At 39.2% G+C, this 13564-nt stretch overlaps 1 gene segment (V, D, J or C); it reads left to right on the top strand.

Annotated features, from left to right (window-relative positions):
- The first annotated feature begins 568 nt into the window (after nt 1-568).
- LOC129074096 (T cell receptor alpha variable 38-1-like) lies at nt 569-10746 on the top strand. The segment is given in 3 exon segments: nt 569-620; nt 872-1176; nt 10648-10746. Coding segments are annotated over 3 exon segments (453 nt in total).
- The last annotated feature ends 2818 nt before the right edge of the window (nt 10747-13564 follow it).

A 13564-nucleotide genomic window follows, 5' to 3' on the forward strand; every position in this document is an offset into this window, starting at 1 on the left:
TTATACTTTTTTTAGTATCTGTGGAAAAATAGGCTCCATTAGACTTGACATAAGTGGCTTCTGAGTTTAGTCAGTGCTCTTTTCACTTACAAACTTTTTTTTTAATTCTTTATTTTAAGAAATTATAAAAATATAAAAGTTGAATACAAAAATAAAACAAGTGTCTGCTTATTACCCATAATTAATTGTTCATATATCACAGTTGCTTTGTCATTTTTATCTGAAAAAGAAAGAAAACGTAGAGTTTGCCATTGTTGCAGATAAGCCCTGCCACTTCTGCTCGCCATTCCAGGTCTCGACTCCTCTCCAAGATTAGGTCTTATCAGAAATTAATTTGCCAGCTCCTTCCCCTGTATTTTCATCCTAGATTAAAAGAGCTCAGAAAACATTATTTACTTGTGTTTGAAATTATAATGAAGGGCCTATTTTCTGAAAGACCAAAAAGTGTTGGGAAAACTCCTCAAGGAGACACAGTCACCCTCCCACCTGTGATACCACTTCCTGTCGCCCAGCACAGAGGGGCACCCAGAGCAGAGCATAGACGTCTCACTGTGCAGGGAGAGCTGTCAGCATGGCGCTTGCTACCTTGCTGTGGGCAGTTGTGGCCTCTACATGTCTCGGTAAGGAAGGTGTAAGTCTTTATTTGTAATGTTTTCTAATGGGGCTTGGAAACAAGAGAGATTAATAACACAAGATCTGCACTGCCCCACGGAGCACAGCTATGAGGATCCAGAAAGCTGACATGTTCTACCTGAGGGCTGGGAAAAAAAGAGAAAAAAGGTGGGTGAGGATGTGAACCAGCTGTGAGTCTGCCTGCTTTGTCTCTCTGGCGTCATACCCAGCACAGTCCTTTCTGTCCTCCTTCCTACAGGATCCAGCCTGGCCCAGACGGTCACTCAGCCTCAACCAGAAATGTCCGTGCAGGAGGCAGAGACTGGGACCCTGGCCTGCACATACGACACCAGTGACAGTCAGTATTACTTGTTCTGGTATAAACAGCCACCCAGCGGGGAGATGATTCTCATTATCCGCCAAGATGCTTATAAGAAACAAAATGCAACAGATAATCGCTTCTCTGTGAACTTCCAGAAAGCAAGCAAACACTTCAGCCTCAGGATCTCAGACTCCCAGCTGGAGGATGCAGCGGTGTATTTCTGTGCTCTCTCAGGGAGCACAGTGAGATGAGTGACAGAGAGAGGCAAACAGAAACCTCAGACCTCAGCGCCTGTGTCAGGTGTAACAGGAACAGAGAGAGGAAATAGTTCACTGCTCTGGAGAAAAGAAATACTAATCTGCCTGAATAGAGGGAGCATAGAAATGATGTCTATAAACTGCAATGTTCAAGATAGTATGAATATAGTGAATGTACACCATGCATTATAATTTTGCAAGGGACCTTCATGTGCATTTATTTCGTTTAACATCACAACCCCGTGTGTTACTAAGACAGGTCAGATATTGCCTCACTGCTATCCAGTGACTCTCATAGGCTAAACTAAAGCTGTTTCTAAGAATTGCGTCTTAACCTTTCCACAGTGTAAACCACACTGATTACTCTCCATCTGCATGTTCCACATTCACATTGAAATAACCATATCAAAACTGAATTTTCTATCTTCCCCACAATCTTACATTTTCTTTATTTTTTCCTCTTTGGCCTTGCTCAGGATTCAGGACCACAATTAAAATTTTGTGCTGAAGAGTTTGGAGAATTTCCACACTCTCTACCTCCCAGTCTAGGGTGTCTGATTTTTTGGTATACATTTTATTTCTTACCAATAAGAGAGCAATGTAAAACTCTATCATGTCTATGCCTCTGTTTCCCAATTGATCATTCTTTTTTTCTTTATTGTTCAATTACAGTTGTCCCCATTTGTCCCCATTACTCTCCCTTGCTCTACCCACCCCCACCTCACACATTCAATCCTCTCCCACTTTGTCTTTGTCCCTGGGTCCTTTATACGTATTGTTTGAGAGCCCTTTCCATTCTTTCCCTTGTTATCTGCCTCTCTCCTCCCCTCTAGTTACTATCAGTTTGTTCTTTATTTCCATATCTCTGGTTCTATTTCACTCACTTGTTTGTTTTGTTGGTTAGGTTCCACTTATCAGTGAGATTATATGTTATTTGTCTTTCACTGCCTGGCTTATTTCACTTTGCATAATGCTCACCAGTTCCCTCCATGCTGCTGCAAAAGGTAGGAGGTCTTTCTTTCCACTGCATACTATTCCATTGTGTTAATATACCACAGTTTTTGATCCACTCATTTACTGATGGGCACTTAGGCTATTTCCAGCACTTAGCTATTTGAAATAAGGCTGCTATGAACATTGTGGTGCATAGGTTTTTGGAACTGGTGTCTCAGGATTCTTAGGGTATAATCCCAGAAGTGGAATGCCGGGTCAAAGGCAATTTCATTTTTAGTATTTTGCAGAAATTCTATACTCTTTTCAACAGTGGCTGCACCAGCCTGCATTCCCACTAACATTGTACTAGGGTTCCCTTTTCTCCACAGCCTCGCCAGAATATTGTGTTTGTCCATTTGTTTATGATGGGCATTCTGACTGAGTGGTGGTATCTCATTCTGGTTTTATTTTACATCTCTCTGATGGCAAGTGATGCTGAGCATCCTTTCATATGTCTCTGGGCCCTGTGTAGGTCCTCCTTGGAAAATGTCTGTTCACATCCTTTTCCCATTGTTTTTTTTGCAGGGGGCGGGGGATTTTTTGTCTTCCTGGTGGGGAGTCATGTGAATTTTTCATATGTTTTGGAGATCAAACCCTTGTCCAAGGTGTCATTGGCTCTACATTTCCCATACAATTGGTTCCTTTTTCATTTTGCTAATGTTTTCTTTAGCCATGCAGAAACTTTTTAATTTGATGAAGTCCCATTTATTTATTCTTTCCTTTACATCCCTTGCTCTTTGGACATAGTGGTGAAAATATTGCTGCTTGGAATATCTGAGATTTTCCTGCCTATGTTCTCCTCTAGGACTTTTATAGTGTTACAACTTATATTTAAGTCTTTTATCCATCTTTAGTTTTTCCTAGTGTTTGGTGTAATTTGGTGGTCATGTTTCATTTTTTTTACATGTACCTGACCAGATCTCCCAACACCATTTCTTGAAGAGATTAGTCTTACTCCATTTTCTGCTCCTGCCCCCTTTGTCAAATATTAATTGATCATAAAGACATTGGTTTATTTCTGGGCTCTCTATTCTCTTCCATTGATCTTTGTGTGTGTTCTTATGCTAGTAACAGACTGTTTTGATTCTAGTGACCTTTTAATATAGTTTGATGTCAGGTATTGTGATCCCTCCTACTTTCTTGCTTTTTCTCAAAATTGCTGATGCTATTCAGGGTCATTTATAGTTCCATAAATATTTTTGAAATCTTTGTTCTATATATGTGAAATATATCATTGGTATTTTATCTTTTTCTTTAAGATTTTATTTATCTTAACAGAGGAGAAGGAGGGAGAAAAAGAGGGAGAGAAATATCAATGTGTGGTTACCTCTCAAGTGCCCGTACTGGGGACCTAGCCCAGAACCCAAGCATGTGCCCTGAATTCTAACAGAACCAGCAACCCTTTGGTTTCCTGGCTGGTGCTCTATCCACTGAGCCACACAAGCCAGGGTATGTCACTGATATTTTAATAGAGATTACATTGAATCTATAAATTGCTTTGGGTAGTATGGACATTTTGATGATGTCAATTTTTCCAGTCCATGAACATGGTATATGTTTCCACTTTGTATCTTCCTTAATTTCTTTCTTCAGTGTTTTGTGGTTTTCTGAGTACAGGTCTTTTACCCACCATTGTTAGGTTTATTCCAAGGTACTTTACCTTTCTTGTTAGTATAGCAAATGGGATTTTTTTTTTTTTTTACTAATTGCTGTTTCTCATATTTCATAGTTGGTATACAAAAATCCCTTCAATTTCTTAATATTGACTTTGTCCCCCCTGTTTTGCCAAATTCTCTTACTAGTTCAAGTAGTTTTTTTGTGGAGACTCTAGGGTTTTCTATGCACATTATCATATCATCTTCAAACAATGACAATTTGACTTCTTCCTTCCCAATATGGATGCTGTTTATTTCTTTTTCCTGTATGGTCACTGTGACTAGAACTTCCAACACTTATTTGAATGGAAGTGGTGAAAGCAGACACCCTTGTCTCGTTCTTGATCTTAGTAGGAAACCTTTGAATTTTTGCCCACTGAGTATGATGCTGGCTGTAAGTTTCTCACATATGGCTTTTATTATGTTGAGGTGTGCTCCCCCTACTTCCACTTTGTTTAATCTAATATCACCATGTATCTTAAATTTTCTTTAGGCACCATTTATCTTATCTAAGATGAGAAAAACAAACAAACAACTCACGTAGAATTTCATGGGCTGATAGGATTCATCCCAAAACAGGTGCACTTCTGGTAGTGCCATAATTGCTTTTGATGAGGCAACCATTTAAAAGAACCAGGTCTAAACATAGGGCCAAGCAGCTGCTGTGCCCAGACTTACCACCTCAGATCCCCTGAAAAATTGGGATGTCTGGCCCTGGAGAGGATTCCATCTTGAATATCATAAAGTGGAAAATTTAACTGAACAAAATAAAACCACCATTTCTTTGTATGTCCATAATTCCACCAATATATGGCTCTCAGTATTAAGACCAATTGTAGAGCATTTATTTCCATCTTTCCCATTAAGTAGTGGTAGAGCTTTGGATAAGATACTTCATGGCTGAAATAGTTGTCTGATGTGGTTTCCAGAGCTGAGGTTGGAGATGTGATTAGAATGGGTGGTGGAAGTTACTGAGAGTAAGAGAGATAAGGGGGAACCAAAGGCAGATTGCTAAAAAAAAAAGAAAAGAAAAGAAAAAAGTGTAATAATGTAAACTACTTAATTAAAACTTAAAAGTTATATAAAGAAAAAATAAAACAAGTGTTAGAAATAAAAAATCAGTATAAATGTAGATATTAATAAAATCATATCAAAAAAAGATAACAAAACTAAAAATAACCTCAATTACATGTTATGTACAATAAACCCACAGCAATATTTTAAATATAAAGATGCAGATAGTTTAGAGGTCAAGGGATGGAGTAAGTAAGCAATGCAAATACTAAATGTAATGTGATATTCTGCTTCAAGTCCTGGAGCAGACAAATGACATTAGATAAAAACTAAGGAAGTCTGAATAAAGTATAAAAAAAAAATGAGCATTCACAGAAATCCTTGTCATCACTGAGCTTTTGTATTGGTACAACGGAGTAGTATCCAGGCTGGAACTAGAACCAACCCTGGAGACATGCAAAGGACCTTCCAGATCTCCTGTGGCTTCCCCAAGTTCCATTAAATTTAAAAATGGTTACTCTTTCCACACAGGCATGAATATTCTACAGAAGAATGGTGAGCAGCGACAGGTGAAGCAGAATTCTCCATCCCAGAGTGCGCAGGATGGAGGTATTTCTATTCTGATCTGTGACTACAATAATAATTTGTTTGATTACTTCACATGGTACAAAGGATACCCCACTAAAGCACCTGCACGTCTGATATCAATACCTTCAGTTGCACATTAAAATAAATATGGAAGATTCACAGTCTTTCTCAACGTAAGTGCCAAACATCTCTCTGCATATTGAGAATTCACAACCTGGAGACTTGACTTTGTACCTCTGCACAGTGAGTGCACAGTGCTCTCCAGGCACCTGCAGCTTATACTCAGTCGGCAGCTGGGGCCAAGCTAACCCCCACTTTGGAGGTCAGACTGGGAGGCACACAGACTTGCTTCCATTTTCACATAGCAGTAAGAAAAGATGTGCTTTAAAGTAGGTGAGCAAGTTGAGCTTTCAGGAAGGCTGATACATAGCAAGTCCTACAAATGAGTTTATGATGCAGGTACCCCGTTCCCGCAGAATCCCCCCAGGTCACCATGGATGGTGAAAATGAAATAAGTCACTCCAGAAAATGGACTGTCTGCCAGAAAAAAGGGGGTGATGATTCCCTCTAGTGGAGAATGCCCCAAGCCCTTCCCTTGAACTGGTTTTTATTGAGAACAATTTGCTCAGGGGTATCCAGCATGCATGCAAAGCTGATCAATCAGTGTCAAAAGGCTATGTTTACAGAAAACAAATAGAGATCATAGATAACAATGGAAGGAACACAGAGATTCGCCTCAGGTCAGGCTCTGGTAGACAGGTGGCGCCCATTCAGCCCTGAAACCTGGAAAACTGATCACATTCTATGTTCAACCCCAAACATCAGTGCTCAAGGGTATTCTTAGCAAAGTAAGTTTCATAGGATTTAATGCATTCTTTTTCTAGGCCTAATTGTCCCCAGGAACCACCCAATCCAGTTTAGGTCTGTACCTGCCTTTAGTATTGTTTCAAGTTTAAGCCAGGCAGGTAGAGCAGAGCAGCCAAGAGATAAGGAGACTTCTTTCAGATAGAATGAGGACCCTGACCATGACAAAGCTGAGGGGTGAGGGTCTTTTGCCCCTTCTCTGTGTCCCCCAAGTCCTTCCCTGATGGCCCCATGCGACTGTGCCTTTCTTAGGTTGCCCTTGCTATTGAGGAATCTTACCCATCATTGATTAACCAGCCATCTTCCAGGGCCAAACAGGGTGATGTGAGGGAGGCAGGGGCTGCACCTCTGCCAGGGGGTCAGGTTTTGTCTCCTCAGTGGCCTATTTTCCCAAGGCCTCCTTGCTTAGCCCCAACCTTGGGGGCCTCTTGCCTATTGGCAAGGTCACAGTCCCTGAAACCAGGCGAGATGGTTCCCAACAAGTTTAGAATGTTCCCTGACCCTCAGGGTGTCCATGAGTCTATCCATTGTCATTGTTCACTTTCAGAGAGAGGTTCCTGCTGTAGGCAAGACTCCAATTGCTGGTGATGTTTTGTTCCCACTAATCCCTGGAATGAAGTTACCTTGTTTCCCCTCTATCCCAGGGGAAGAGATGCATTGGGATGGGGAAACCAGGGTCATAAGACAAGTTTTCTCAGTGAGTATTTGTTGGCCTTTGAGTACCAGCAATTATGTGCTTCATTTTTTGTACAATAATCCTGATTATTTTTTCCCGGTAACTGTGCCTTTACATGACACGCATTTGAGGATGGATATATTATGACACATGCATGTAATTGTTTCTTCACTTGTAAATTACTTTCAGGCTTTGCTTCAGTATATCACCGTGTACTCTTTTCTCTTGAAGACACTGACCTCTGACATGCTGCCCATCAGTAAGAGGTGTTGCCCTGTTAATCATAATAATAAACACAGTCATGCATAAAGTCTGTCACCTGCAAAGATCTTATTACTGGTGAATATCCTGATTCTCAGCTGAGATGGGTTTGTGGGACTGAGCATTTAGGATGCAGCTCAAAGGTGAGAGTGAAAAAGCAGCCCAAGGTCATTGTGGGACCACAAGAACTTAGACAATGTTGGAGAAATATCCCATTCATTGATTAAGTCAGGGGTGTCCAGCAGTTTCCAGCTTTAGACTTGAGTGATCTAGATGGCCAAAGTGACCTACATGATTTTCCTCATTCCTACAAATGAGTGGTAATGATTATGTTAACTAATAAATATCAAGACATTTTATATTCTCATTACCATTGTCAACTTGGATTCCCTTTGGCAGTTCTATTAGTCCATACAGTTTCTTCATTTGTGGATAGAACTAGATGAAATCAATTTCCTTGTAGTCCAATGGCTGTATGATTCCATTACCCACAGACATGTACTGATCTCTGGTTTTATGCTTTTCACTTGCGTGATGAATAGAAGGAAAATAGACACTCTGAACTTCTATAAACACTTTTTTTCTTCATGCCAGAATTGTTCTCAGGCCCTTAAAGATAAAATTTCAAGCTGAAAATTGAAGATCCCAGATATCAAGAAAAGAAATGAGAAATAGGGTGAAACTCCCTGTGTACATGTTGTGTAATATAATGTGTGTATGTGTAATATAGTGTAAAGGAACTTCAATTATTTTTCACTAAACAGCTAACAGTGTTACTGAAATATCTTCTTACAAATACAATCATGTGATCATTTAAAGTGACCCCTGATTGGGAAGCTATACATACTTCACAGGAGACTGTTGCAGTGACCATTCCATTTTCTTAGGCTCAGAGATCCCAACTCTCTGAAATCATGAGACATCCAATCATAGAGTCAACACAAATGTCATTGGAGGGCCTACCTACACTACTGTAATGTAATGTGTTCCTGTCTTCTAGAAGCCACACCACAGGCTATTCAATTAAGCATTCATATCTCCCATTGTATCTGTTAACCTTTGTGACAAAAATGGTGCATTACTCCAAGAGCAAGGCTTAAAACAATAAATTATGTAACTAACAAATGTGTGGATTGACAATTTACACTGGGCTCCACTGAACAGTGTTTCTGGGCTTGGCAGAGCTCATTGTTAGGTCTGAACAACAACTGGTTGTAGGCTGCCTAGACGGGTCTCATCTAGGATAAGTAAAGCTCCCCCAGCAGCCTAGGTCAGCACGCCCTCGTGGCAGCCACAAAGGAGCAAGAGCAAGAGTTGAAACAGGAAAGCACCTTTTCAACCTCTGCTTCCATCATAACCTGTGATAGCAAATTGGTCAAAAGAAGTGTCAATTTCCTGCCATATATTATCACAATATATTAACCTTATAGTGTGCATATACGTGTATATATGTATTATATATGTACTTTATATACATATATACATACTATATATACATACTATATATATTCTACAATAACAGGAACTGTCTGAGGAAAAAATATGATATATATTAAATTTTATTGTAGGAAATAGTATTTATCTACAAGTGTTTTATATATTTATTACACTATATATTATAAAATAAATTCAATCATTAATCATGTTTTTGGTTTTCTGACCTCTTTGTATTTCTAATACCCATACACATCTTCTTGCCACTACTTTTATATTCTGTTACTGAGTTAAAATTTTTTCTAAGAGTCTACATAGAAATGATAGCATAGAGTTCACTTCATTTTCAAAAAAGTTAGAAAAAGAAATGGATAATCTCTCTAGCTATCATATATCCCTGATCTCAACAAAACTATTTCTAACATCACAATTCAACATATTGAAGAGTTTTGCTTATCTTCAGAAAGACTTAACACAATCTATAAATTATTCCCTCCCAGTTATAAAGTTCTGTTACAATGCACATTCTTCACTCTGATTGCATTATACTTACCCAATTTCATGTCAGTGTATGAAGGGAAGCTGTAGTATAGAAATAGAGTCATGCCTTCTTTCTCTACAGTCCTAAGGTGACAAAAAGTCATGCCAAAAAGGGACTGCTACCTACAACCTATTCTTATTATTTTTGATCAAGCTCTTCACTGCAACACTCAGATTTCATTCATTCCCATAGTTATCAATCTATATGCTCTTTTTATTTGATATCTTTGGGAAGCAGCCTTGGTAAAGAGCTACTTTCTGCAATTGACCTAGCATCTTATATCAGGCCTTCAGAACCCACAGCTTTAGAGTGCAGTCATTCAAGACTTCCACCCACCCCCACTTCAGATACCATTTTTAAGCCTAGATTATTACCTGTGCTTCTGACTCACCAGCTACAAATGGGAGGTTGCAACAATGCCCGTCAACCCAGGATGCCAATCAGATGTCCAGGTGGTTACCTGAGTTGTGATCCACTGGTTATAAATCACTGATTCCCACAAACCCTCCTTGGGTTTAATTAATTGTTTTCAAAATGGATGCAGAGTGAACAATAGAGGTCAAATACAACCAGGAAAAGAGAAAACAGCGCCCTCCCCCTTACTGACTAGGAATAAAGCATTTCAATTATGAAGTGTGATTTACAATAACATTGTGTTTTGCAATATCCTTATGAGTCATAGGGAATGCTGAAAAAGATCCTGCATTCCTGATAGTAGTATGTCAATTTTATGTACAATGAAAGAGGAACACAGCTCCAATCCTACTAAGATGTATGAAGTGTGAAAGAGCATTGCTTCCTTTCACCTCAACATGTGACTAGAAAAGCAGCAAACTCATAACTTTGCTTTAACCAAGGTCACAGGGCAAATAAGTAGGTTGGATTCCCATGAGAAACAGTTTTCTCAAAGGAGAAACAGGCATGTGGACTGGCACAAATTTACCACAGCATGGGAAAGAGGTGCTGGCTGCCTGACAAACAGAATTTATATAAATCAGCTACAAAAAGAAAGGACGTCTCTAGCTGGTGTGGCTCAGGGGATTGAGCACTAGCCTACAAACCAAAAGGCCGCTGGTGTGATTCCTAGTGTAGGGCAAACGCCAAGGTTGCAGGCCAGGACCACGCAGGGGGTGCGCGAAATGCTACCACACATTGATGTTTCTCTCCCTCTCTTTCTCTCTCTCTTCCTCTCTCTAAAAGTTAATGAGTAAAATCTTTAAAAAAAAAAAAAAGGAAGGGAGGAAATCAGCAAAGGGAATCAGTGAGTGAGGGTTCTTATCACAACATAGAGCTGCTGAGAGTAAGAGACACAAAGGGAATTGGTAGGGCCATCTTCACAGACCTTTACCATTTGTTCACTAAAATTACTGGGGACACGATGGGTGACAAGGGTGCCCCACCAGAGATGTACGTCTGTGGGACATGACCAGCTGTGGCAGCAGGAAGGCACAAACCCCTCCACGTTTCCTAGATCAGACTTGCACATGAGGGAAAAGCCTGAAGATGTTGGGGATCAAATACAGTGCTGACAGCAAATTCCATCACCCCTCCCCCACAGGGCCCAAGTTAAAGTCCATTGCAGCAGAAAGAAAAGACAAGGAAAAACCCTCAACCTTTGGGTCAAGGGCAGGAGACCATTCTCAGCTGAATATCCTATAGCAATACCGGTATAACTCTACTATGAATGAGGAAAAGGCAAAGAATGTTATCCCATGAGTGTAACCGAGAAACATGACAGGGATTGGTTACATTGCAGAGGGGAGGTATGATTGCTGAGAAAATCCTAAATCTGAGATCCAGGCACATGGGACAATCTGAGATACAAGCTGAACCAAGATAACAGAGTATTGGGTACCTACTCACACAATTACTCTAGCAAGCACTAAATGACAAACAATAGCTATGTATAGTGTCAGATGGGTATGACATTTATTGCAATGATCACTTGGTAAGTTATACCAGGCCTGTCCAGAAAGTATCCAGCCAAGCAATATGAAAAGTAGAGACATTTACTGAAGAAGATACAAGAAACACTGTACATAAGACAATAATGCAACAGTCTCCATCAAGGTAGGCACCTTGGGACATCACACAGCGCTTCCAACTGCAGCATGATGTTCCTTCTGCTCTGGTGGCAGAAGCCGTGAAACAAATTTTGCCACAATCATTTCATGCAAAAATGCTGCTTCAAAATCTCAGACACAGTAGTTTTTGGAATCTCCAGATCAGATTCTAGATCTCACACTGTCAATCACTGATCTTTGTTGATTGAAGCCTGTATACATTCATCATCCTCAGGCGTTCTGCTTGTTTCAGGCCTTCCAGAATGTGGATCATTTTCAATAGGTTCTCGGCCAGCTTTGAAATGTTTTTGACTCACTTTTATTTGCATTGCACCACTTGCATCATCCCCAAAACCTTTCTGAATCATCCAAATAGTTTCAGTGAGGGAATGCCCAAGCCTAATCCAAAATTTGATGCAGGTTCGCTGCTCTTCTTGCTCAGTCATTTTGAATGTGATGGCCACACAGTACACATGCTCATGCAACAGGTGTCTGCTACTCCCTCTGACTAGTACAGTGAAGTCATCATTGTTCATGCATGTACATTGCAGTCCACTCTCCTTGGCTGCCCGGTTATGTCAATGTTGCATAAACTGTTCTGGTTATATTAACAATGGCTGGATGCTTTTTGGACATACTTCATATACTATCTAATCACTGAGGTGTACACCTGAAACTAATGTAATATTAGACATCAACTGTAATTGAAAAATAAAAATATCATAAAAAAGCAAAAAAAATCCAACCCAATATCAATCAACAGGAGAATAAATTGCAGTATGTTTATACAAAAAAAAAAAAAACAGAGCATAAAAACTAATAAATTATAGGTACTGATATAAAAAGAGATGATCAACATTATAAGCTATTATAGAAAAGCACATTAAATTTCTAGATGCCCCTACATTCTCACTGGAATGTCTAAAATTAAAAAGACTGACTGCACCAAGACTTATCAAAGATGTGGAACAACTAGAACTCTCTCACACTACTGGTGAGTATGTACAATATACCAAAATCAATTGGTGATTTTGAATACAGTTTGGAAGTTTTTTAAAAAGTTGAATAAAACATATCATACTGTAAAAGCATTCCATTCCTAGGTATTTTCCCCAACTTGTAAAGAATGTGCATAGAACATTTATTTCTAATAGCCCAAGTCTGTCCACAAATACGATACATATATTTCCCCAACTGACAATGCAAAGTAGCATGATATCAATTTAACAAATGAGCAGTCAGAATCTTTGTGAAGCCCCCAAATGTGTTCTCTATTTACTTGAGAGTCTTCTAATTATTTTTTCACTTGACCCCTAATATATATCTTAGGCTCAAATACACAAGATACAAGTGGAAGGAAATAGACATTGTGCCTGCACTTGGGAAGCATATACTGTTGTGGAATATATAGCAAAACAGTGTAATCAAAACTATCACAGGAGAAAAGCAAACGGTGACCACCTAACAGAGGTATCCAAGTTGGATACAGAATATAAGGAAGGCCACCTATAAGAGGTAATATCTAAAACTCATAAAGAAGTTAGTCAAAAGTAGGGTCAGGGAAAAAAGTATTACAGAAAAAGAGAAACAGAGTATGCAAAAGTATAAAGTCAAGATTTAGTTTAGCAGGATTACATGAAACTAATTTAGAAGGCTGGCACATACAACTCAAAATGGGCAACAGAAAACTTAAGATTAGAGCAATATGCAGACACTACTTTGTGAAAATAATGATGAGCCATTATTAGATGTTGGTACGTTATCTTGAAGGCACTAATGAGCACTGAAATGATCTGGAGAAGAAAATGGTATAATGAAATGTTACTATTTGAAATATTATTGCTTTGATAGATGCGTATATATTTATAGACATAGTTTTATATATAATGTCTCTTAATATTAGTTTTTCTCTTAATCCTGGAGTAACTCTCTCTGACTCAGTATGTTGATAGTTTTTTTCCTTATACCAAAACACTAAGCAAAACAAAAACAAACACATACAAAAGACAGACTGGAAGTAATCTTATTCAAGAAAGGCCAAATCCATATTTTAATCTTTTCTTAGTCTCAACAGATGGGGGCACTGTTTTAAAAGTATTCTAGATGCACACTATTTTCAGTACAGGATGAAATGCTGCAATGTCTCTCTGATTGGTTGTCCCCCTAAGCTTCACTATTCTAGAAACAACTGTAACAGACCTTGCCCTGAGCTCAAAGGAACTCCTGCTGAGGAAGCCCATTCAGAATCTGACCTGGTCCACTGGATTAGCTGTGGAACCAAGAA

The sequence above is a fragment of the Pteronotus mesoamericanus genome, unplaced genomic scaffold, assembly GCF_021234165.1.
Source record: "Pteronotus mesoamericanus isolate MK-2021 breed Mesoamerican mustached bat unplaced genomic scaffold, CSHL_Meso_final contig_46, whole genome shotgun sequence".
NCBI classification, from domain to species: Eukaryota; Metazoa; Chordata; class Mammalia; order Chiroptera; family Mormoopidae; genus Pteronotus; species Pteronotus mesoamericanus.